The 25,926-nt window shown below is 64.5% G+C and overlaps 1 protein-coding gene across 1 annotated transcript; it reads right to left on the bottom strand.

Annotated features, from left to right (window-relative positions):
- Nucleotides 1-1,188: 1,188 nt before the first annotated feature.
- TERT (telomerase reverse transcriptase) lies at nucleotides 1,189-21,511 on the bottom strand. The gene is given in 17 exon segments (XM_030856513.2): nucleotides 1,189-1,934; nucleotides 2,412-2,695; nucleotides 2,697-3,198; nucleotides 3,342-3,466; nucleotides 4,059-4,120; nucleotides 4,760-4,886; nucleotides 6,049-6,237; nucleotides 7,924-7,995; nucleotides 8,407-8,520; nucleotides 9,299-9,384; nucleotides 9,863-9,958; nucleotides 12,628-12,786; nucleotides 13,388-13,567; nucleotides 14,424-14,604; nucleotides 15,790-15,985; nucleotides 19,825-21,187; nucleotides 21,293-21,511. Coding segments are annotated over 17 exon segments (4,059 nt in total). The 3' UTR covers nucleotides 1,189-1,830.
- Nucleotides 21,512-25,926: the final 4,415 nt, after the last annotated feature.

The raw sequence follows: 25,926 nt of genomic DNA on the forward strand, positions 1-25,926 counted from the left end.
GACCCAGCCAGCCTCTGTCAGCTCCACCCCGGGGGGGTCACGGCATGGAAGACAGCCCCCAGACCAGCCTCCAACTTCCCTGCCCCCCAGCAGCACCAATACCACCTGGAAATAATTTGATTCACATTCCCAGACCTGCTGGGCCGGAAACGTGTGTGTGTGTGTGGGGGTGGCATCTGTGTGGTCCACCCCCCAGGGGATCACGGAGGCAGCACCTGTGTGGTCTACCCCCCCCCAGGGGACCAGGGGTGGCATCTGTGTGGTTCAACCCCACACCAGGGAGCCCAGGTTGAAATCTGCCCCTTGCCTCCAAGCCCCTGGGCTCCCTGGACAAGCTCTCTGGGGCACTTGGCCATGGCCGGTCAGGGGCTGACCACCGTTCTCCCCGGGTCCTCCACACGGCCCCCCGAGGCACAACCCTTGACCTTGAGCAGAGCCCCATATGCCCCGGCAGTGCAGGGAGGCCCCCGTGCATAAGGAAGACTCCCGTAGAGGCCTTACCCTCGGGGACCCGAGCAGCTCCCCCCACTTCCGGGAGGCCCCGTTCCCAGGCCTATCGTGCTCTTCCCCAGGCGCTGTGCCCGAGTCCGGCTAACCGGATGTGACAGCACGTGACCAAAGGAGCCCCACAGCGGTCAGCACGCAGGCCACCCAGATGACAGAGGGGGGCAGACGGGGTGGACAGCCAGGGACTGCCTGCCTTAGCACGCCCACCTGCCCAGGTCCAGCACGTGGCGACAGGCGAGGAGACAAGCACTCTGGGGAGGGATGGCGCCAGACTGGGACCCCCGTGTGCACGGCCCTCGCTGCTCACTCCACAGAGCCCGCGGGAAGGAGGGGAATCCCACGGTCCACTGAGAAGGTAACGGGCAGAGGAGAAGCATGCTCAGGAGGAATCCCGATGTCCTGGACCTCAGACCTTTCTTGTCCGTCCTCTCCCACGTGTCCACGGAGCTTGGCCAGAGCTGGCTGCAGCAGTGGCGGGTGCTGGGCCGGGCCCCATGGGAGCACCCTCTCTGAGCCACCCGTCCCTCCCTCCACATCCCCCGCACCAGGAAGCCCCCTCCAGGCCGAGAACCCACGTGGCTCTCGCACCCCAACAGGTGCACGTGCTTGTAATTACAGAACACAGACCTCACTAGTACGCGTTTTAATACAAACTCAGAGAACAGTCGTAAGCTGTGAAACCAATCAGCAAAGGCTCCTTTCACTGGGGTGACAGGGCGGGGGGGCAGGAGGGGGTGCAGGAGTGCAATCAGGACGACCTGGGCCGTGTGCTGAGAGGGGACCAGCGGGGAGGGCCCAGAGATGGGGGCGCGGGCGGGTGCAGAGCGTAAGGACAGGCGGGCTCGGAAGCAGGGGCGGGGCCGGGTGGAACCAGGCCTCAAACAGCTGACCGGGCCCTTGGCTTCTGGGGAAAGCGCCACGGGGCGTGAACCGCAGATGCAGCCGGCAGAGGCACCCGGGGCAGGCACTGCTCCCGAGGTGGGTGTGAACGGCTGGGCTGGGCACTGACTGCACAGGTCAGCAGGAAGGAGCCCACGCCCACCACTCAGCCCCACGTGCCACCCCGTGCCCTCGCTCCAGACCGGGGCAGCCCCTGCAGCGAGGGGAAGGGGGCGACAAAGGGCCCCCCAGCCCCGTCCAGACGCCTGCCGCCCGATGCGCGGCTCTCCCACCTGCCGCTTCCCGGTGGTCAGCGGCTGGAGAACGGACCCCGTCACGGGAAGGCCACGGCGCGCGGGCCCTGCTTCCCTGAGGACTTGGGGGCTGCCCCCTCCCACCGGGCTCCGGAGCCCAGCCCAGCCCAGTCTGTGAGCAGGGCTGCCGTCAGTCCAAGATGGTCTTAAAGTCTGCGGTCAGGGCCGGGTCGGCTGCTGCCTCCAGGGCGGCCAGAGTGGCCCTCGGGAGCCGCCGGCACAGTCGGGCTCTGGCTACAAGGCAGCGACTGAAGTCAGGCCACCAAACCCCCACCTACGCCCCGGAGAAACCAGAGGCCGCCCTTCCCCGGGGCCCGCAGGCACTTACACTGCCAAGCACCCTGCGTGCAGGCGGGATTGGGGTGGCCACCTCAGGAGGGGCAAGCACCCACCCCTGCCGGGGGCAGGGGGACTGTCCGGCAGAGGCCCGAGGGGGATCTGGGTCGGGGGTGCGAGGAAGGACACGCGGGTGGGGGGCTGCAGGGGAGACGGAGGACGAGGACCCGGGGCGGGGTGGAGAGGTGGCGAGACCCGGGTGGTCATGCCAGGCCCCTGGACGAGGGAGGGGGCCTGTAACCCTCGGGGCACCCGCACCCTCACCTGGGGGCTCTGAGACCCGCCCACCTGCCCCTCAGACACGGAGGGGCCCCAGCACCGGAGCGCAGGGCCCGCACCTCACGAAGGGGCGCCTGGCACTCCACCCGCGCCTACCTGTCCGCAGCGCCCCCAGAAGACAGCTGTAGGTGACGCGGTGACGAGCTAGCTTGAGCAGAAAGGCGTGCAGGCAGAGCCACTGCGCGGCCTCGGAAGGAAACGGGCCGGAGGCGCCCTTGGCCCCCAGTGACATCCCTGGGGGACACGAGGAGAGGCTGAGGCTCCGCTGGCCCCGCCGCAGCGTTCCTCCCTGGGGATACCAGGGGCCCCAGATGGTACCCTCCTGGCGGGGTCCCTCCAGGCTGATGGCATGAGTGAGGTCTTGGGGGCGGCGGGGGGGAGACTGGCCACTTCATTTCAGGGGCCACCCGACACGAGCACCAAGGAATTCTGAAAACTGAGACGTTTTCTTCAACTTCTCCAAGAAACCTCCACAAACAGACGTGACGAAGAGCAAAGTCTGTTACACCCAGGACCTCAGAGACACGCACGGCCTGAACCTCAGACAGATCGGGAACGCCCAGGACGAGGACGGAGGTGCAGACACAGGGGCTGCAGTGCGAGCGTTCAGGTGGGGACGCCCCCGAGGAGGCCGGGCCAAGGAGCGGTGAAGCCAAAGCCGTCGGGCGCGCGGCTGCCGTGGGTGCCCCTCGCTGAGGTGGGCAGGGGTGGCCCGGGGCCTCCTGCGGACCCTGGCCTGGACTGACGCAAGCGCCCAGAGCCCCAGGGGAGGAGGGCCACCAGCTGGCCCCCGAGCACCACGTCACTCTCCAGTCACGTGGCAGAGGGCGGCGAGCTGCTAGCAGGTTAAAGGCGCCCCGACGCCCCATCTCCGCCGTGGCTGCTGGAGAGGCAGGTGCTGCAGTGGCTGCAGGACACGGGGGACCCGGGACGGGCACAGGACGGAGCGTGTGGGCGTGACCCCGATGCCCAGCGCCCCGGGCGACCCCTCGGCCCGCCAGCCATGCCCTGGTCGCCTGTGCACACCTGCGTTCCTGGCTCTCAGGAGGGCGTGGCAGCGGGACGAGGTGTCAGAGATGACCCGGAGGAAAAACGAGGGGTTCCTCCCGACTGGCTGATTAAACGGGAGCTGCAGCACACACGCGTGGAACCTGGGGATGTCAGCTCTGTCAGGGCCCAGCCTCCCCAGGCTGCCTGGGGCAGGGCTCCCTGGAGACCACGGGCGGCAAGCCTGGCTCTGGGTCCCCGAGGCCAGCCGGCGCGGTGAGTGAAGGACGGGGTCCGCCTCCCCAAGGTGGACAAGAGCGGACTCCACGATCACCTGCCCGGCCCTGGTTCTTGGAGGGGGACCGCAGAGCCACCCGAGGGCAGGGAACGTTCCGGAAGGGGCTGGAATGATCGGGAGCCGCATCCCGCCGTCCCTTCCGGGGGCGCCTGAGTGTTCGGGACCACACCCGCCTCCTGTGCGCTGACTGGCCCTCTGCTCGCCTACCCGCCCCTGCCCCGCGGCCACCCTCCTCCCGCCAGCCCCTCCCGCCGCGGGGACTCGGGCCGCCCCGGCCGCTCGGGCCTCCCAGCACCATCTGGTGCCCGGGAGCAGCGCCTCCAGAGCTGCCGCGGGCTCCGCGGAGAGGCGGTTCCGCCGCGGAGACGCACCCGCTGCTTCCTCACGGACCCGGGGGCAGCGCGCTCCCCGGGGCGGGGCCGTCGCCTCCCTCGCGGAGCAGCCGCCCGTGGACCCACCTGTAGGCCTGCAGCAGGAATATCTTGTAAACATTTGTGAAAACTGTCTCAAGACTGTTCACCTGGAGTCACAAGAAAAAGCAATGTTGGCGATACCTCTGGTGTTTGAGTTTGTCTTTTGCTTTATTGCCCCATCAAACGGAACGAAAAAAAGGACCATCTCAGTAAGAATCCATCAGTCTCTCCCGTGAAACCCGCCAGGTCCTCACTGGGGCCCCTCAGCAGCTGCGGTGGAGTCAGGCCTGCGGGAAGGACAAGGGGGAGAGCCCAGCCTGGCTGGACGACGGCCTGGGCCCCGCGGCTCCAGCGCTGAGGCCACAGCGGTCCTGGGCCCTACAGCCTGTGAGGAGGGGCCCGGGCGAGGATGGCAGGGCAGCCACGCGGCAGGGTGAGGGCCGGGGGCCCTGGACACACACACGCACACTCACCCACACAGTGCACACCTGCACACACAGGCACAGGCACGCATACCCACACACTACACACCTGCACATACTCGCAGGCACACTCGTTCACACACACGTGAACCTGAGAGTGCACACGTATGTGATGCCTGATGCGCCCCCACACACGTGCACGCGCCCGCACACGGGAACAGACACACGTGCCCCCCCAGGATCTGCGCCACGCGCGCAGACCTTCCGGTGGCGTCGGCTGCCCTCCGCTCTGCAGCCCCAGCCGCCCACGGGCAACCCGCACACCTGCAGGTCCAGGAAGAGCCCTTGGCACTTCAGCCGCAAGACCGCCGAGAGTTTGCGACGCATGTTCCTCCCAGGCTTGAAGCCCTGGTTGAAGGTGAGGCTCGCTCTGATCGAGGTCCCGGCGTAACTGCGAGACAGCGTGGGGTTCGTGGAAACACGTGTGTCCACTTCACACTCTGACCGCCACACACGTCCAGCCCATCAGCTGCGCTGGGCCGGAATGGGCGCCAGTCCCCCAAACGGTCACAGCTTCACGGGGAGCCAGACAACCTGGTGGACAGTTCATGACTGACCGGTGTGGTCGGTGCCCGGACACGAGAGGGGGCGGCGGGAGCAGCAGACGGACGCGTGGAACCGCGCGTGGAACGCGTCTGCACTTGCGTCTTCCCGGGAGCACCCCAGAAAGAGGACCAAGTGCAGCCCTGAGGGCTCCAGCAGAACCGCGTTACCAGCGCAGGACGGGGCATGCCCATCCACCACCGTCTTGACACCTGCGCTTTTTATTCATGAGAAAGCACAGGTTCCTGTGTCCACGTGCATCGCGAGTCTCTCTGCGCAAAGCCTGAGGTTGGGAGAAACCGGCCTGTGACAGCTGGACCTCAGCTTCCAGCCTCCAGGACCGAGAGAAAGGAAAGGTCCGTGGTGTTTTTTGCGGCAGCCTGAGCTGACCGAGGCAGGGACCCAAGACTCTGTGTACAGAGCAGGCCACACGCACGGCAGCCCTGCTCCCCGACGGGCCAGAGGTGACCACGAATCCTGGTGCCCAGTGAGACCACAGGGACCCTTGTCTGGCAGGTCCTGGAAGCTCTGGTTCAGATCCACACGCTTCCCGGCGGAACACGCTGTGTCCCCGAGTCTGCCACGCGATTTCCTTTTATCAAAAACGCCCAGAAGGTACTTCCCTGGTGGTCCAGTGGTAAAGAATCTGCCTTTCAATGCAGGGGACGCAGGTTCGATCCCTGGTTGGGGAACTAAGATCCCACATGCTGCGGGGCGACTAAGCCCGTGTGCCGCAACTACTGAGCTCGCGCGCCTCGACGAGAGAGCCCGCATGCCGCAAACTACGGAGCCCACGTGCCCTGGAGCCCGTACGCCACAACTAGAGAGAGAAAAACTCGCACACCACAACTAGAGAAGCGTGCACGCCACAACGAAAGATCCCGCGTGCCGCAACCAAAAGCGCCCAGAAAACGGCTCCCCCAGAGAGTCCATCCCCTAGTGCCCGCCGCTGGCCTCTGACCCCCCTGCCACGCGGGGGGACGCGCAGAGCTGCGCGGCGCAGCGCTCACCTGGAGTGGTCACAGCGCACCTCCAGGGTGCGGGTGTCCAGCAGTAAACCACACCAGGGGAACAGGCAGTGCGCTGGCAGCTGCAGGGGGGCCGCGCCGCCCAGGCCACCGTCCTCCACGGGGAAGTTCACCACCGTCTTCTGCAGGTTCGCCAGGCAGCCATACTCGGGCACGCCGCGGACCAGGGCCCTGCAGCAGGGGGGCACGTCAGCCACTGGGCAGAGGGCACGCCACCCGCGGGTCTCGGAGGCATAGGTCAGCGTCACCTAACAGCCCGGCGAGGCGGGCGGGGACTGGAGGGCTGGGACCATGAGCCCGCGAGGAAGGCCGGACACAGCCCTGCTCTGGCCTCCAGGCTTCTGTGCAAACAAGTACCAACGATTAGAGGCCAGGGTGGACAGGCCAGCAAGGGCAGAGGCAGGCAGCAGGGAAGGGGAGCACGGAAGGCCCAAGAGCCAGTCCTGAAGGACGAGCACACGCCGGGATGGCCCTCCAGGTAAGACAGGTGGGCGACTGAGCTGACGGGTCGGCTGGGACCCGGGAGACACGGGGCTCGGAGGGCAGGCAGAGTCCAAGGGACGGGTCCTCTCTGTGACGGCCAGCCGATGTGTCCACCTGGCGAGGCTGCGGTCCCCAGGTGTGCACACTCGAGTCTGCGTTAAGACCAGGGGATCTGTAGGTGGGGCTGACACCTGCAACCAGTCGGCTTCAAAGGAGGACACTTCCCAGAGTGGGGCGGGCTCACCCATCGGGGAAGGGCCCTGAGAGCCAAACAGGGGTGTCCTGACTGCGGGGGTCGCCCACTGACTGCAGCCCCAGCACCTGCCCTTCCTGCCACCCGCCCCCGGGTTTCAAACCTGCCCAGCCAGCCCCACCATCACGCAAGCCAGCTCCTTTGCAGCAAGTCTCCTGGACGTGTGCCTGTCTGCTGCGCCCCCTGGTGGGGCCCTACGGACACGCTCAGAGCTACCTCCCTGCCCAGCCCAACGACCACAGAGCAGCGCCGCTCCCAGAACTTTCCATGACAGAGGCGACGACCTCTGCACTGTCCCTTCTGGTGGCCACTGGACACGTGTGGCCACTGAGCTCTCCAACTGTGGCCGGTACCCATGCGGACCCGTGTGCAACACGGGTTTACATTTGCAGTGTCCTGTGCCGGGGCCGCCATAGGGAGCCCCAGAGCATCACAGTGGGCGGACTCTACAGGCTTCAAGCTGGGGTACCCCGCAGGCAGACATGGGATCCGTGGCTGCTGTCCAGGTGGGTTTCTCCAAAGGCAGCCCAGCGACCAAAGTGTCAGGCTCGGGGACGGCTTGAGGGCTCAGTTTTGAACTTTCTCCTCCCTTGGAAAACCACGCTTTGAAACAAGCCCCCAGACTCCCGGGACGGATGGGGCACTGTGGCCGCAGCCCGAAGGGTCCCAGGTGCCGGGTTTGCTTTGGGCACCGAACCCATGCGATCCCCACGCCTGGTAACCCCTCCTCCTTGACACGTCTGAATTCCCCGCTCTCGCAGACGCTCTCCGCGGGGAAGCCACAGGTGAGTCGTGCAGGCCTTCCCTCTTCCGTCCCCCGTGGTGCGGAGCGCACAGCCTCTGCTCCGTCCACCACAGCGCATCATGGGCGCAGAACCTCCAAGGAGCCTCTGCAGACCCAGCCCTGCTGCCTGAGCTCCTGCAGTGGCACCTGCGTCCTGACGGCCACGCCAGCGACAGGAGGAAGTGACGGCACTCTGGGCTCTCAGAGCCGCGGGACCACACCGCGTGACACTCCCCAGAGATGTGACGTGTGGGGAGCACGGACGTTCGCACACAGGTCCCACCGTCGTACGTGGGCCAAAACGCGCCTGCAGAGACACACGCGTGGGGGCCCTTACCTGAGGAAGGCTTTGGCTCGTGGGAGGTGAGGGGTGACCAGCAGGAAGTCGTCCACGAAGCGCAGGAGAACCCTGGACACGGATTGACCCCGAGATGAGGGGGACCCTGAACGCACTGCTTTACGCCCACAGGCAGCGTCCTCCCACAGGAGCCAACGCTGAAAATTTAATGTCTGTGTTCCCGTGGACACGGGTAAAGCGACCTTCTCCACAGAATCGAACCGAAGACTTTGGCTTCTGTGGGATTCGGCTCCAGCTACGAATGCCGAGCAGGGGCCCTGCAGCTGGGCCGGAAGCACACGAGCTTGGCGCGGGTCCGAAGCCCCGGCCACACAGAAGGCCACGTTTCCTCCCCACTTGAGGCCTGCTGACCACCTCCTGTGCGCCGTTATGAGAAGAAAGGGTGAGGCCCGGCCTACATCCAGGACCAAAAGTACGAACAGGTCCCCAGCAAGGCAACACCCGCCCACAGAAGGTCCGTACCCGTCCCGCTGGATTCCGGGGAAGAGCTCGTTCTCCATGTCTCCGTAGCAGAAGCTGCAGAGCAGGGTGGACAGGATGGAGCCCTGGGGGACCCCCTGACACTGGACGTAGGACCTGGGGGGCAGGACGCGCTTAGAAGGTGGGCCAGCCACGGTGGGCCTCCTGCTTACGTCGTAAACACATGCACAGACGTGGAGCACAGACACACATGCACACGCGTGCCCACGCCGCACCCGCCTGGGGGGACATGAATCAAGATTTATCACGCTCCCCCGCGAGGCCCTGCCACGCCTCGGTCACACGTGGCACGACCCCTCTCCACGAAGGTCACAGTGGGTGGTGGTGCCCCTGGGGAGGAGCCAGGGGCCACAGGCGTGGCCTTTCCGGTGGAGAAAGTCCTCTTCCCACCCGGTACCATTTACACGCACGTGCAGACGTGTTCCCTTGGTCAAAATTCGCCCCGTTGTGCAGTTGGCACGTGTGCCTCCCCAGGGTGTACGTGTTTTTTTATATTTTAACATGATTATCTTTCAGTAAGTGCTGTAATTACTGAGAATATAATAATAATGAAAATACACCCTTTAACTAGAAAGCTTCCTGAGCGTGGCCCACGGTTAACGACCTCCGAGAAGGCCCCGCGGTCCAGGCTGACCTCTAACGGCCGTGGCCGTGAGCCCGAACCCCCGGGGCCGCTGCTCTCCTCGGTCGCACACGGGGTCCCGCTCAGGCACTCGCCCAGGCCGGTTTGGCTCCGCACACGTTAAAGAAGTTATCTGCCGGCTTCTGAACGCAAGGACTTCCCACAACCGTGGGAGCCTTGCTCTGTCACCCGGCCGCACGGCCGCAGTGCCTGTCCGCGGCCGGTAAGGGGGAGCCGCGGGTCCGGACTCACCTGCCCCCGATCCTGACCACGTGGTTGTGGACCAGGCGTAGGAAGAGCTTGAAGAGGCTGCCGCCGGCCTCGTTCAGGGAGCAGCTCTGCGAAGGCAGGCAGGCGTTCACCAGCGTGGATGCCGCCCTGGGCCAGCCGGCGGGCCAGCCGGACGGCTCACGGTGGGGGCCCCGGACCCAAAGGAAGGCGTCTGGTGTCTGGGAGCCTCACATCGTGGCAGGGTCGCCCCGAGACTATCGTGCACAAAGCACGGGGACCGCGAGGGCCGACCCGCTGCTGGCAAACCTGGCTTTGGGACACTCTGCTCACACGAGGCAACAGGTCGCTCGATGGGTAGCTCGAGGCGGGTGTACGGGGCAAGCCCTCTCTTGTCCTCCTAGAGGGAGGGGGCTCGCCTTCGTGTGACCTCGAGGCCAAACTGCGAGCGAAAATGTACGGCAAATCTCAGAAGAGCCGCGGGCAGGCGGCAGAGGGTGCGTGAGGCCCAGAAGAGGGAAAATGTGGTCAAAGGTGGGTGCAAGTCTCTGCCAGCCACAGAGGGTGTGAGCAAGCGCCCGCACTGACCTGCTCGATGACCACGGCGTCCCTCAGTGAGCCCGCTGCCTGCAGGCGCTCCACGAACTGTCTCATGTAAGGCTGGAGGTCCGTGAAGGTGGACACCTGCTGGCCGGGAAGGTGGGGTGAGGCGAGCGGACACCCCCCTCCCCAAGCCCCGATAGCAAGGGCACACTCAGAACGGGGAACAGAGCCTGGGAGGCCCCGCCCTGCAGCTTCTGTGGTGCCCCTGCCATGGCCGCTACGACCAGGGATGAGATGCAGAGCACGGCCGCCTGGAGATGCTGGGGAGGCGGGATGCAGGCGGGCTGGGGTCTCAGTCCTCGGGGTGCATCCCACCCTCACCCCGACTTCTCCCCAAGGCCTGTATCCACCGTTGGAGGTGGAGCCCGAGCAGAAAGTGGGGGCTCTGAGACTGAAGATGCTGGGGTTCAGAGCCACGAAGTAGCTGGGACTGAGGGGCAGTTCCCGGGGGAGGGGCTGCAGAGAAAACACCCTGAGCAGCAGGCGCCCCTGGAGCCACGCCGAGTGGGGCTGAGGGAGCCCAGCCCCTCCGAGGGGACCACACTGGGGAAGGGCCGAGTGAGGGAGACCAGGCACCACTGTCTAGAATGGACCCCCGCCGAACTAAGGTCATGGCTCCACCGCTGCCAGGAAAACACCACCCATTCCGGAGAAAAGCTCGCAAAACCCTTGTGTTAAAACCCCTATTTACAAAGTGTGGCACACTGGGAAAAAATTCCAGAAGCTATAGAATAGGCCTGTGTGACCAAAACCACCCACAAACCAGCAGAAACAGACACGACAGAAACCTGCCTGCAGGCGAGCTGGTATCACTCAAGATAACACTGCTAACAAAACAAAGATGGAGGATGTAACCAGAGCCCTGGAATCTGTGAGAAAATTCACATGGATTTCTAACACTGAAAAACAGGCTGGCTAAAATTAAAAATTTCATAAATGGGTTTAAAATCAGAGACAGAAAAGAGCAGGTGAGTGAACCAGAAAACAGGTCTATAAACGCGCAGATTCCAGCAGAGACGGAACATGTTAAAGCAGCAGCGCAAAAATTAACTCAGAACAGACCCTGGACTGAACGCCGCAGCTCTAGAGAGAAACATTCCAAAGGAGCATCAGGGTCAGGCAGCCGGGCAGGCGCGCCGCTCGAGCACAACACGGCTTCAGCCCCGCCCCGCGGATACGCTGGAGCCCGCAAAACAAAAGCGTCTGTCTGTGGAGACTCCACTTGCAAAAGAAAAGGCGAGACAGGCGAGAAGGCGCCTGGGAGCCCACAGCTGCCCAAGGACTTGTCCCCAGAGCGTGGGAAGGTCCCCTAAGATGGATGACCAAGGAGACAGCCTGGCAGCACCGGGGAGATGGGATGGGCACCCCATGAGAGGACACAACCACGTGGCCGGTACGCAAGGTGCCCAGAACCGGATCTCCCCAGACCGAGTCCCACAGACAGGACCGCGCTGCGCCACCGGGCGGCCGGGCTGCAAGCTGCAGCCCTGGTCCCTCGGTACCGCCAATACCGCCGCCAGGGCCCCCTGCAGCGCCTGCAGCCGCGCTGGAACCTCTTGGGCAACATCGCCTAAAACTACACAAGCCTGGAATCCGCCCACGGCAACGAGGACTTTGTTTCCCAAACGGCACATCCTGGGGATGCTGGCAGCGGCCGCACTCACGTCCAAAGAGGAACCGGCAAACGCCCACCCAGCGGAAGGCGAAACCTCACCGCGCACGGTGACCGCGGACGGAACACGGAGACGCTGCTCTGGGCGGCTGGACCCCAGACGCGGCGGAAACCGGACAGGAGGGCAGAGTTTCCCTGATTTCACATTACAGAGTTAGAGACAAGCGAGCATGTCGCCGTGCTCGGGGTAGGAGAGGTGCCCCCGGGGGCGGGAGGGAGTCCCGCGGGCGCTGCTGTTCTGGGCCGTGAAGCGGAGAAGACGTCATCCCTGTCCACAAACCCAAGATCCTGCGTCGCACACTCAGGACTCGCAAACCATGCTCACCAGCGCCTTGTGCTGGGGTCTTCACACGCGCCTTTTCCAAGAACTTCTGGGGGAATTCCGCCCCCCCCCCCACGCCTCCAGTACACACGCTGTTTCGGCCGGGGTGGGGTGGGGAGGTGGTCCAAAAGCCTTCCCGACAAGCGCTAGGAAACCCCCCACCTGATGGCCTCGGGCTCAACCGAATGCCCTTGTCCCCTCCCAGCCCTGCCTGGGCCGGAGGCCCCAGGTGGCTGCGGCGAGGGGCTGCCCTTCCACCCTCAACCCACTGCGCCCACACGGACAGCAGCGCGGCCCAGGAGTCCCGGGCGAGACGCCCTGTGGCACCTCCCCGCCCATGGAGCACACGCGGCCCTGCTGCGTGGCCGCTGGGACACCACGGAAACACGCGTGGCTCTGCTGCCACCAGGGTCCCTCCTCTCTGATCAGCCCGCTGTGTAGTCGGGGCCCTGCAGCTGTGAAGGGGCAGCGGGAGGACAGTAACCGACGGGAACACCAAGAGTGAAGATGACGACCGCGCGTGCGCATGCGCGGGGGGTGGGGGAGGAGGGCCTGCCGCGCACGCCCACGCCCACCACCACCACGCCCACCACGCCCACCACCACCACCACTACCACCACCACCACCACTGCGCATGCCCCTCCCGCAGACCCTCCCGCAGACCGCGCCTCCCGCAGCCCACGCCCCCCACCACCCAACGCACGCTTCCCGCAGAGCGCGCTCCCCAGCACCGAACACACCCCAGGTGGGGCTTACGTGTCTCTTGAAGGACTTCCGCACGTGTCCGCGGGCAGTCCTCTGGACCACGGCATACTGGCGCACGCAGTACGAGTTCTCATGAGGCCGGATCACGTTGGCTATCACCTCCGCCAGCCTGTCCTGGGGGAGCGCGTCGTACGCCCCCGCCACGTCCACCTACATGGGAACCGAAGTGCCTAAGGACGTGCTCACCTGGTCCCCGAGTTCCCGGTCCCTCTGGTTCTGACCTGCGGTCAGCAAACCCTGGGGTGAATCGTACACCAGGGGACTGGGGAGACCCTGGCCCCCCCCACACTGTCCCGTCCCCGCCCCCCACGCCCGCCCCCCACGGGGCTCTCGCTGATACCCACTTCCCCCGGACTCTAAGCACCCTCGGGGCGGGTCTTCGCCCCTCTCTCTGAGCTGCAAGCTGATGACCAGGGTACCAGGGCACCCGGCGCTGGGGTGTGAGCAGGTGTCTCCTTCCCTGAAGGAGCTCCCGTGGAGTTGGGGTGCAGTCACAGAGTCCACTCCACAGGGGAAGGCACAAAGCCTCGGCCCCGGGGAGCCAGACACCCCCAAATGGAGATGGGGTTCCCTGCCCTCCCGCGCACAGAAGAATCTGTGGGACGCGGACACGGCTCCACCAAGGGATGACTCGTTCTGGCAAACACGGGACTGCAAAAGGCTGGCCACTGCCCACACTGGCGGGGGCCTGAGGCGAGGGGTCACCCGCAGGGCCGGTTCCCTTGGTGGGGGGCGGGAATCGGGCGCCCACCTTGACGAAGTAGAGCGGGGCCACCGGGCCCCGGGCCCGCAGGGGCAGCACGAAGGCCTGCCAGGCCCTGTAAATGTCGTCCATGCCCAGCACGGAGGCCCCCAGAAGGCCGGGGCGCCTCAGCCGCTCGTAGTTTAGCACGGCGAACAGGGTCTTGACCTGGGAGGTGAGATGCTGGACCTGCAGGCCCAGCCCAGGACGACCAGTGTCACCAGAGGGGCCCCAGACCAAGGGGATGTGGGGTCAGACAGCCCCCGGGACGAGAGGCAGGCCCCCGCGCTGTGCCGCCGCCGCCGCCACCCCCGCCTACCCCGCCTCCCTCGGACCGCAGAAGGGCCAGATGGCTGCCCCCCCACGCCCACCCCAGACCCCAGGGTCTCCCCAGGACCCGTCCTGGGGTCACGGACGCCACGTGTGGGAAAAGGCAAGTAGCCACACCCTTGGTCCCCTCTACTTACCTGGTCCCCCCACCCAGCGAAGAGGGGTGCTGCCTCCTGGGGGCCCCGCCTCCTAGGGGACCCCAGCCCACCGGGCGAGCACTTTGTCTTCGCTCATGGACCAGACCCCCATCAGCAGCGACAGCTTCTCTTTCTCACTAACGGTAGAGTCCCCCCCAAATCCCCCCCAAATCCTACAGGGAGGCGCATGGAAGGGGGCAGAGCTGCTGGTGAGGCAGAGGTGCCGTGGCGGGGAGAGCAGTCACGGGGGCTCACCATGGGGGTGAGGTCCTACGGGGGTCCTCGGGACCCTGGCAGGCTGGTGACAGCTAGCGCATGGTCCCTCTGCCCCGGAGAGCACACCGTGCCCACCCCCGGAGGATTGCAGGGGCCAGGGGCACAGAGGGTTCCCAGAGCCCATCCAGCACCTCACAGGACTGGCCTTCCCGGGAGCTCCTTCTCTGGGCCCGGGAACCCCCATCCACGGCACCCCACCATTCCACGGCCTCACTGGGGCTGCCAGCCCCCCGAGACCCTGACTACAACCACCAGGCCTGGGGTTCAAATGCACTTTGCCTAAAAGCGGCACAAGCGGCGACCTTCCTGTCTCTGTGCGACCTCCCGGCTCCCACGACGTCGCCCATGTTCACGATGGGCCGCAGCCCGCTGGGCTTGGGGACGAAGCGGAGCTTGGACGTCGGCAGAGCCGGCCTGTCCTCCTGGAGTCGCCTGACATCTGCCTCGGATAGCTCGCGGAGCTGCACGCGCTCTAAGTGTTGTCTGAAACAGAGGTGCCCGTGGGAAGCCGGGGCGGGCAAGCATGGCAGCCGCCAGTGCCCGTGAAGCCGGCAGAACCCATGCCCAGCACCCCAGACTTGCGGCGTGGCCGGGCGTCAGCTGGAGGCCCCTCCTCGGCAGGGCCGGGACACCCAGTTCCCGGTGGACAGAGCCCCGGCTGGTGTAGGCCGGGACCCATGGGCCAGAGAGCCCGCCCTCCTCTATACAGAATGGGCAGGGAGTGCTCGGCGCGGCCCCGAGGAACAGAAATGTCTCCCCATGGGCCTGCTAGCTCCTTGTTACCTGTGACCTTCAGCCTTTACCCCAAAACCACCCACAGGGAGGGCCTGGGTGGCCCCTGCCTCCTGGCCGCTGGGGTGAGGATGCTCCCTGGGCTGGTGGCCCCAGGGGTGAAGCGTGGTTCCAAGCACAGCCCCTCATGGGATTCAAACACCTACCAGGCAGGGGTCGGGCCCCATGGGCCCCACAAGGACAGCCTAAACGGCCGCTTTGGGTCACGTGGCGTGAAATACTTAAATGGGGCGCCTTCGCTCAAGACCACGATCAAGACGTCCAGAGCCTCCCCCCACCAGACACAGGAGGACATGGGCCCCAGCACGTGCGCTCAGGGACCCCGGCCCGGCTCCCTCCACAGACGTCCTAACGCAGGGCACGGCTCTGGCGCAAATGCTGAGCTCTCTGACACTGGGAGCCTCGCCAGGCCCAGCCCGTGTCTTTCGGGCTGTCACCCCATCCATCCTGGCTGGTTCCTATCCAGCTGACACCTGCCCAGTCTTTCCAAATGGACATAAGACAGTCAGTGAGCAGCTGAGACAAAGCTCATGGCCGCCCCACGGCCATCCAGCCCCCGGGAGGCCTGCTTCACGGCAACGCCTCTGCCCCAGACGCGCCCCACTGCACGGCGTCAAATAGGCGGGTCTGTCATCTGTGTCATCCTCCGTTCTGTGCGGATTAAACAGCACCGGGCCCATGTGCCGGGGGAAGTAAGCGGCCCGCCCGTACTGCTTCAGTCCAGACAGACTCCCAGACCCCACAGGCCATCCAGCCCAAGCCCCCCGCCTTCAGGTAGGAAGGGGCTTGCAGGAGTCCGTGACGGGGGCGGGGTCCCTGGAGGGGCTGGCCGAGGAGCCCTGGGCAGGGAGAGGCCGTGGTTCCCCATGGCCGTACCTGATGCCGACGCTCTGCAGCTGACTCCAGACGCGCTTCCGGAAGAAGAAGAGCCGGTTCTTCTGGAACGTGGTCTCCGTGACATAGAAGAACGCCCTGAGCACCTCGACCACGTACGCACCCATCAGCCAGCACAGGAACCTGGCCAGGACGGCCTCGCGCAGACGGTGCTCGGCGGCCGGGACGCAGCGAGCCCCTGGGAGGAGAGAGGCCGGTGCTCACCCCGCGTGCTGCCTGAGCGGCCCCTCGGGCCTGGACGGCTGCACGTGCGGCCCATGGGCCGTGACTCGGAGCCTCGGGCAGAGGAGAACGCGGGTATCTCAGCAACGACGCTTCCCCCATTGCATGTTAAAGTGACTGTTGGATCACCGGGCTTTGATAAAAAACGTCTTTAAGTTAGTTTCACCTTTCCTTTTTTACTTTCTTATTGGGGCTACGGAAAATCTGAAATGTATGTAGCTCACGTTAGGTTTCTACTGGGCGGCGATGACGTGGAACCTCATCATCTGTCCCCTTTACACACAGGCTGGAGGAAGCAGAGACTGCTCTCCACACGGGGGACGTGCAGTTGAGGCTGGCGTGCATCGCCCCCGGGGGGCAAGAGCCAGAAACACCTGGGCTTTTCCAGGCTGAACACCGCGGGCAAGCAGACACAGCCACACACCAGGGACGCCCGACACCGCGGGGCTCCGGACCCAGCCGCGGGCCAAGGTGAGCGCGCTCCCCTGCGGTCCTCTGCATTTTACTCTGTGCACTCGGAAACGTCTCCAGCAGAGATGCATCTCGAGAGCTGTCACCAGGCTGCCAGGGGGGCCTCACTGCGGACAGAGCCAGGGCTTTACCACCCGTAACCGGCATGAAAGAAACACAGAGGAGAAGAAGGGGGCCCCAGAGGCAGGTCTGGGGCAGGACAATGAACAGTGAGCAAGGAGAAGAGAAGGGGGATGAAGCTACATAAACATCGACTGTAGAAACGGTACCAGCAGCATCTAACTTGGGACACCACTGGGTTAGTGGAGGGAACAGCTCAAGTGTGATCTGGTCCCAACACGCAAGGCCCTTACACGGTTCCCAAGGTAACCAACCACCCAGGGAGGGTAAGTGGAGAATACAGAGCTAACACTGGAAGCAAACCCAACGCACGCACACCCACGTGAGAAAATGCACGTCAGGAAACGAGGAATAACAACGCGGAAGAGGGGGCCAAAGTGCAAGGTGAAAACGGCATCCACACTCGCCTATCATCACAGGAAATGAAAAAAAATCACTCCCGGTAAGTGGTAAAGACTGTCAGAATGGATTGAAAATAAACGGAAAACGTCAGCTCAGGGCTTCCCTGGTGGCGCAGCGGTTGAGAGTCCGCCTGCCGATGCGGGGGATGCGGGTTCGTGCCCCGGTCCGGGAAGATCCCACGTGCCGCGGAGCGGCTGGGCCCGTGAGCCGTGGCCGCTGAGCCTGCGCGTCCGGAGCCTGTGCTCCGCAACGGGAGAGGCCACAACAGTGAGAGGCCCGCGTACCGCAAAAAAAAAAAAAAAAAAGAAAAGTCAGCTCAGTGCTGTTGTTAAGACACTTAAACCACGTATCCTCATAGGATACGAACAGGTTGAAGATAAAAACTAAATAATGAGAAACGACACAAGCAGGAAATACTAACCAACGGGAAGGCGGGTAAACACACTTTATGGTAAAAAGAGCCACTAAACATTCACGGGGAAGATTAAGTCTAAAATGTGCCGGCAGCTAACAACCCATCGTGCAGACCATCGGGCAAGCAGGAAAGGACACGCCCACCCCCTGGGGCCGTGTACCCTCAGCGTCGCGGCATCTGGAAGGACACACGTTTTGCGCGGCACCCGACGTGGTGACCACAGCACCAACCCCGGCCTGCAAACACACGGGAACCATTAGTGCTAACGCCACACACGAGACCAAGCCAGTCTCCGCGGGCTCCAGGCCACCGCGGTCCTACGTACCCGCACGTGGCTGAGTCAGAAATCAACAGTAAAAGGCAATTTAAAACTGCCACACGTTCGGAAAATAAAACATAATCGTCCAAAGAACTCCAAGATCAACGGAGCCATCACAGTAGAAACAGAAAACACCGAAAAGCGGCCGATCGAAACACGGGGCAGCTACTGCGGGGCTAGGGAAATGCACAGCCGGGGAGGGAGTCGGAGGGGCGGCAGGTGACTGAGGAGGAGAGAGGTGGGGAAATTAGGAGCGGCCGACACCCCGCTGAGACGCCAGAGCCACGCCTCAGGTCCATGGGGCTCAGGGGCGGGAGGGGGAACGCTCCCACCCGCAGCTCAGGAAAAGCAACCGTGGTCGGATGTAGGCGGACAGGATGGGCCAACCAGAAGCTAAGGCAGCGAGCAGGAATCCTTCTGGTGATGTCTCTAGTGACACGTGGCCCCAGATGTGGACAGCCCGGTTGTCTGGCCTCCGGGGCTGGGGATCAGGGAGCTGACAGGTATCAGTGGGCAGCATGGCAGGCACGACAATGGCCTCAACGGAGGCAGAGGAGGCTGGCGCTGTGGACGGAGTGCCTGGCCGGCACGGAGGAAGGGCAGCATTCCGGCAGGAGAGGGTGGAAGAGGCGACCTCGGAGAGCCGCAGCTCAGAGCAGCATTTATTCAGCCAGCGGGCAGAAGGCGTGGCCGAGGCCATGGAAAGGAGCAAATGACCAGGGGCATAGCTCAGGTGAGCAAGGGCCCAGTCGCCTGGGAAAACACCACCTCCTCAGTGCCTGCAGCTCGAGGGGCACGGGGACCCCATCTGAAATCGGGGCCAGAGCACAGAACTCAGAGCCTCCTTCCACAGAGCAGGCTGGGGCCCCACGAGCACAGAGGCGTCAGGTGAGGGCCTGGGCTCCCGAGCCCGCCTCCTGGAGACTCATCCACGGCGTCCCACGTGCAGGGAGTCACGCAAGATGCCAAGTTTCTGGAGATCCGCTGTAGGACACCGAGCGTGCAGTACGCAGTACTGTGCTGTCCACTTCAACGTTGTTTAAGAGGGCAGGTCTCATGTTACGTTCCCACAATTGAAAAAACATTTTTTTAAACCAAGTTGCTGAAGGTCACCCTGACTGTCCGCGTCACCTGCCCCGGGGTCTCTTGGGGAGCCAGAAAGGGTGTGCCCCGGCTGCACCTGAGGCCACCACAGCCGCGATCTTTGGGGCCCCCACCCCGGGGACTGTCACACGCATGGGGGAGGCGGGGGGCAAACCTGGCTCTCACAGACGACTTCCTTCTAGAGGTCATGATCATCTCAGGAGCGTGGGGAGAGCAGGGAGGGTGCTGGGCCTTTCACTCCTGGCTCCGCCCTGCCAAGGAGGGTGCTGACCCAGGCGGGGCTGACAGTGGCTGGGCCGGAGGAAGCCCAACGTCAAACCCAGAACACCACAGTGGGAGGGACACGGCAGGCTCAGCTCCACAGAAAATATCCTGCCGGCGCCCACAGTGGCTGCCCACTGCCCTGAGACAGCGGTCGGCGTCCTGATGCTCCCCTTTGACCCCTGGTGACGCTGGGGCCTTGTTCAAGGACACGGTCTTTTCACTCCTCCCACCTGCCTGCCCCGACCTAGCAGAGGCACAATTAGAACTCGCATCCGGATCCGCGTGGGGGCTGACCAGATCCAGCGGGGAACCGAGGAGCCGCACCTCCCAACCCCATAAACGGGGTTCTGGGTCCAGCCCCCGTTTCTATCAGCGGGGCCACGCCAAGGCGATAAACCTTGACGTCAAAAAGGGTTACGAATGACCCGCAGACACGCCCACGGGACCTCCTGTTGACCTCCGTCTGTCGGCGCAGCCCTAGACCACGTGTCCCGCCTGCTCACCGCCCCTCCCCATCGCCCAGAACCTGCCTGAGCTCATGAACGTCCGGAGATTTATGCGAACTGGATGGGGGGAGAGGGGGACAGAGGCAGAGCACTCAGAGGGAGCAACCCGACAGCCACCAAGAAGCCCCCTGCCCCCCGAGCGAGGTACGGAGGAGGCCCTGCCGCACTCGAGGGCCCGAGGGCGGGGTCCTCACCTGGGCTCCCGCGCAGCCAGGCGCAGTCCTGCACCTTCATCTTCCAGGTCAGCTCCTGCGGTGAGAGCTTGCCATGCTTCCCCAGAGAGAGGAGCTTCTTCACATTCCTCAGGAAGCGGCGCTCGTTGTGCCGGGAGCCCCAGAGGCCTGCGGGCACCAGCCGGTGAAGGCAGGCCCGCAGGAGGCCGTACACCTGCCAGGGGCTGCTGTGCTGGCGCAGCAGCTGGACCAGGCGGCGCGAGCCCGCGTCCCCCTCGGGGGTAGCGGCCGGCCTCTCCCCGGAGCGGGCGCCCACTCCAGGGCTCTCCCGATCGCCTGGCCCCGCTGGGGTGGTGGAGGCCGGCAGTGGGCAGTGCGCCCTGAGAAGTGCGCCGTAGGGGCACCGCACGTGGTTCTCAAGCAGCTCCCGAAACAGGGGCCTCATCCGCCAGTAGCGCGCGGGCAGGCGGCGAGTCCTGCGCGGAACCCCTGGTGGCCGGGGCTTAGAGCCCAGAAAGATGGTCTCCACGAGTCTCTGGGCCCCCGCCAGGCTGGGAGGCAGGGAGCAGAGCAGGAAGGAGCGGCGCAGCCGTTCTTTGCTACCCGAGCAGTAGAGGAACTGCTTGGTCTCAGCCCACGCTCGGGGACCGGGCTCGCCCTGGGGATGTGACGGCCGCCAGGATGGGGAGCGAACACCCCCCTCGCCGCCCACCAGCGGGAAGGGGCGACGGGTCCTGGGCACGTTGCCCTCCTGAGACTTGGCTTCCGCGGCGGCTCTGGTAGGTGTCATCACGCGGGGGTCGCTGTCGCTCCGCCCAGGCGCCCTGCCCAGGTGGGCCCCGGGCGCCTGCCCTTCGGTACCCCGCTCGGGCTCCAGGCCATGCCTGGGCTTCTTGGCTGGAGGCGGACGGCCCCCCGCGCCGCCCCGACGCCGCCTCGCGCCCTTGGCCGGCAGCTCCCGGGGTCCCCCCGCCTCCCCGTCGCCGCCATTCCCGGCCTGGCGCGTGAGTCCGAGGCCAGTCCGCGTTCCGCCCGCGCGTCGCGTGGGCCGCGCCGCGGCGGCGGTGCAGAGGTCATAGAGCGGCGGCCCACACACCTGGTAGGCGCAGCTGGGGGGCACCAGCAGGTAGAGTGCGCAGCGCGCCAGCAGGTGGGTGAGCACGTCATCGCCCACGCGGCGCAGCAGCAGTCCCCACGCGCCGCTGCCGCGCAGCGTGTCCGTCACCGTGTTGGGCAGGTAGCTGCGCACGCTGGTCGTGAAGGCCACGGGCGGCCCGCCGCGGGCCCCGTCCAGCAGCGCGAAGCCGAAGGCCAGCACGTTTCTCGCGCCGCGCTCACAGAGCCTCTGCACGACCCTGGCCACCAGCTCCTTCAGGCAGGACACCTGCAGGGGAGGGCTCCTGAGTCGCTGGGGACGCAGGTACGTCCTTCCCCACCCCCTCCACCACCACCGCGGCGGGCCCGACCGGAGTCCCCGGAGGCAGCCCACCTGGCGGAAGGACGGGGCGGCAGGAGGCGGCTGCGCATCCCAGGGCACGCACACCAGGCACTGGGCCACGAGCGCGCGAAAGGCCACCGGGTCCCCGCGCCGCACGAGCCGCCGGTCCTCGGGCCCCAGACGCCGCACGAAGGTGGCCAGCGGCAGAACCTGCCGGTAGCGGTCCCGCAGCAGGGCGCGCACCGCCCGGCACCTGGGCGCGCGCGGCATCTTCGGAGCAAGGGGGGTCCGCGCGGAGGAAGGGGCGGGGTCGGGAGGAGGAAGGGGCGGGGTCGCGGGAGCCCCGCAGCCCCGCCCTTAGTTCACCCTGCGGGCCGCGGGTGTGGCCCCAGAGGTGTTTGCGCCCAGGTGCCTCGAGAACCTGCTCCGACCGCGCAGCTGCTCCGCGCAGTGTCCCCACCCACACGCCGTGACCCCTCCCAGGGCGCAGGGGTCTTGCGAGGGTCGCACAGAGGAGAGGCTCTATGGTACCGAGGGAGGGGACCATAACGTGGGGTCCCTGGGGGACCTGGTGCATTCTGCGCCCCCGCGGAGCGGGTCCTTCTGGTGTGTTACTGTCTCACGTGGGCCGTGAACGGGCAGTGAGGGATGCTTTGGGGTCCAGCAGGGGCTCATGGCAGCGAATTTGTAATGATGTGCAAAGAAGAGAATGGACCACCGCCCCTGCCCCGCGGGCCTGGGGAAGCCAAGGCAGCAGGCGCACCCTGGACCTGGACCGGCACGCGGTGGGGCTCCTGGAGCTCTTTCCCGGCTCCGGCGGCTGGCAGTGGTCAGCAGGCAGCGGTCGGCGGGCAGTGGTCAGCAGGCAACAGCGGCACTTCCCCCACCGGCTTGGTCTCCCTGACCCCAGGCTGTAGTTTCTCTTTTTGAGTTCTTCTGTGATCCCCACCAAAACCAAAAATCCTCAAATCCGCTCCCTATGAATCACCCACCTGATGGGTTGGGCAAAGGAAGGGGAGAAGAGGAGCCGCAGCCTCCCTGGGGCACCACCTGCAGGCTCCTGGCACCTGCCATGGCCTCCCTCCATACCCAGAGCTGCCGTTCCCTCCGCAAGCATCAGGAGGAAGGTGAGGCTGGACAGGTCAAGGGCCTGTCCCCAGGCTCGCAGCCCCAGGGAGAGGAGGAGCCCCCGCCTTGCAGCCCAGCTGCAGACCCTCCCCAGGCCTGGGGCACCGTTCTGACAACGGCTGGTCATGTGAGCCAGACAGTTCAGAGCAGTCGCCCTAATGACATTCCACCCAAAGCCAGACGCTGCAGTTCTTCAAGGTTGAGCCATAAGAAATGGGAAGCTTCTGGGTCTTGGGAGGCTTGCGGGGACGAGGCACCTGAGTTTGGCAAACACTGGGCGGCTGAACAAATGTTAACCTTTCACAACGTTAAGAAGCGTGGTCAGAAATTGCTCGTCTTCATGGCGTAAACAGGCCTCTGCTACCCCTCCGTCGACGACGCCGTCTCACATTCATCCTGCTTGCTCTGGTCTGCCCGGCTCGTAACCCTCGGGACTAAGGGTGGCTCTCCTGGAAGTCCACTGCGTGAGCGCCGCAAGGTCTCTGAGACTTGCTTGTTTCTGCCAGTAGAGGATTTGGGGCGGCTTTGGGGAATTTGTTCTTTTCCAACAACTAGAAACTGGAGAAAACAGCATGGAAAACAATTTTTTTTTTTTTTAAAGAAGAAACAGAAGCAGTGTGAACAATACCATGTTGAAGTGAGGAAACTTTTCCTAGAGAGAATGGAAATCGTTCATCTCCTGAATACTCTGTGCACTATTACACGTGCGGTTAATCCGTCTCTGGAAAGCTAGGGGTGGTCTCAAGTCACTGCGCCATAAAACATGAAGATGTTCCCAGAAAAAATTTCATATTGTTGGCTTATGACAAAATACAGCAAAATCCGATTCTAGAACTTCTGGAAGGCAGGGGATGGGTTTCACACTTCATACCTGGCAATTTCTAAACAGTGGATTCTGTGCCAGGAGCCAAATACGTGTCGTTTGTCACTGAAGGGGCAAACAGAGCCCCCCGCCCCCCAATTACGCAGTAGCCCGACTGAGGTTTCCTACTGAGTGTGCAGTGATTGGACACCGGGGCTGCTCTTGGGGAGCTGGTGGGGGGCCTGCAGGGCTGGCAGTGGACCATCGCCCCCCGTCTGCGCGGAGTCACCGCAAGGCGTGAAGAGGGAGAAGCCCAGCAAAGGGAGGAAAGAGGGTCCCAGAGACTCCAACCGGTGGGCATGACCGGAGCCCTGGCCAGTGCTTAAATAAACGATTACGCCATTGGTTCCCGAGCAGGGCTGTCCGAGGGCAGCGGCTGCTTCCTGCGTTCGCTGCCACTGGCCTCGGGACACCGCAGCCCCGCGGGCGCAGGAGGGCCGGCTCTGGAGGGCGGCCCAGGGAGGGGGACAGGCCACAGTGACGCGTCCGGCACCACCCCGTGCCCACGGGCTGGCACACCTGATGCACCTGCCCGCCCCCCGACCCAGGCACCCTCGGGTCTGCAGTCAGGACGAGGGACAGCACCACCAGGACCCAAAAGGGTCTCAGCTGAGGAGGTTGGCGGCTGAAACATATGCAGTGCAATGTAGGGACACATGCAGACGGCTGAACAGCACGGGGTAAAAACAAAGTGGCCAGCAGCGCAGCCCCGAGCCCAGTGCTGGGGCCTGAGGACCAGATGCTGGGAGGGGAGAGAGAGAGGGAGGGGGAGGGGGAGGGGGAGGGGAGGGAGAGGGAGAGGAGGGGAGGGGGAGGGGGAGGGGGAGGGAGGGGAGGAGGAGGGAGGGGGAGGGGGAGGGAGAGGGAGAGGGAGAAGAACAGGGGGAGAGGAAGAGAGGGAGGGAGAGAGGGAGAGAGAGAAGAGGGATGGCCTGCGGACACACCAAGCTCTCTGACCCCAACCTCTGCCTCTGTGGCTGCGTCCCCCTCCCTGACCCTGACAAGGAGCCTGCAATTGACTCAGGGTCCAGCTAGTCCAGGGCCGTGTCCCGGCCTCAAAGCCCCTAGGAAGGGGCATCCTTGAGCCATCCTTCTGCCTGCGACACTCAATGCAGCAGAGCGTGCAGCTGGTTGAGGGCAGCAGCTCTGCCTCTGGGCTCCTCTCCCAGCGCCCCTGGTGGCTAATCCCCTGTGACACGGTGGACACCAAGCCAGGACCGGGACACTGACCCTGGTGCAGCGTGCGAGTGGAAGGCGGTGTCATTTTGTCACCCGTGTAGACTCGTGTGCCCAGCACTGCCATCAGGACACAGAACTGGCCGCCACCTCCGGCTGGGCCCCCGAGTTCCCCCTACACGCACACACATACACCATGACTCGCCTACTCTGTGCTGAACCGTGTCCCTTCAAGACACTTACATAGATGGGACCATATTACACGTCACCTCAAGGTGACTTTTCCACTCAGCATAATTCCTGTGTGTGTCAGTCGTCAGCCCCTTTGATCCCAGAACAGCATTCCAGGCCTGGACGGACAGCTAATGTAACCACGGGCCTGTTGAGGGGCATTTGCGTTTTTCCCACTTTGGAACCATTACAAATACAGCTGCCGTGAATGACTGCAGATAGGGTGTTTGTTGTACGTAACGTACACAATTACATGACTTTTCGTCGCTCGAGGACAAGCGCCCAGGGGTCCGGTCGCTGGGTCACGTCCTAAGTATGTGTCTAGTTTTCCGTTTTGCATCCCAACCAGTGCCACATGAGAGGTCCCTCGCCTGCACTTGGTGGTGTCGCTGATTTTTCCTGCAGGGACAGACGGGTCCTGAGAGGCCTGAACTCCAGCAGCGCTAGAGACACCCGGGAGGGGGCGCTGATGCGACAGCAGGTCTGCACGTGGGCCGAGGTGGGTCTGGCTCAGGGAACAGAGAAGGCAGATGATGGGCAGAGCACTGCCCTTCGTGCTGGACACCAAGGGGTCGGGGGACGGGGGGAACATCGCCGAGGCAGCCTTAGGGACCAGCATTTAGGAAGTGTTCTCTGGAGAAGCAGAGGGGCAGAGGGGCCGGACCTCCTCTCGGCACCAGAGGGAGAGCCAAGGGGCCCGCTGGGGAGGGGATGGAGCAGGGGACAAGGAGGACGGTCCTGGCGGCAGGGACCACGCAGGCAGGAGGCGGCAGCCGCCCTGGGTGGAGGGCTGCCCTCCAGGACCTCGGCCCCCGTCCCGTCTCCCAGGTTCTCTGAGTCCAAGGATCCCGTCGTTCCAACGTGCGGGCTCAGAGCAACCGTTTTATTATCTCATGGGGTTCATGGGTCAGGCGCCTGGGTGGGTCTCCGGGAGCGGACTCATGCAGTGGGTGTTTTATGCCCCTATTTTGTGGAGGTTTGTCCTGCCTCAGGTTTACTGGAACGGTTGTTTAATTCTTAGAGGTAAAGATAAATAACATGAAGAACGGTCTTTGTTTTCGTGGAACTTCACGATTCACACAGCGACTTCCCACACAGCAGCTCCTATAGCGGCCCCGGAGGAGGTGGGTAGGTGTCATCGTCCCACCCTGCAGGTCCGCATGGCGGCTTCCTGAGAGCCCCCAAGAACTGGGGCAGAGCCAGGATGGTGTCCCGCTGCACACCCAGCTGGCGCTGGGGCGACGCAGCGTAGCCAGGAGAAAAGGCAGCATGTTGGGTGGGGGACCCA

The sequence above is a fragment of the Globicephala melas genome, chromosome 3 (assembly GCF_963455315.2).
Source record: "Globicephala melas chromosome 3, mGloMel1.2, whole genome shotgun sequence".
Classification (NCBI taxonomy): Eukaryota; Metazoa; Chordata; class Mammalia; order Artiodactyla; family Delphinidae; genus Globicephala; species Globicephala melas.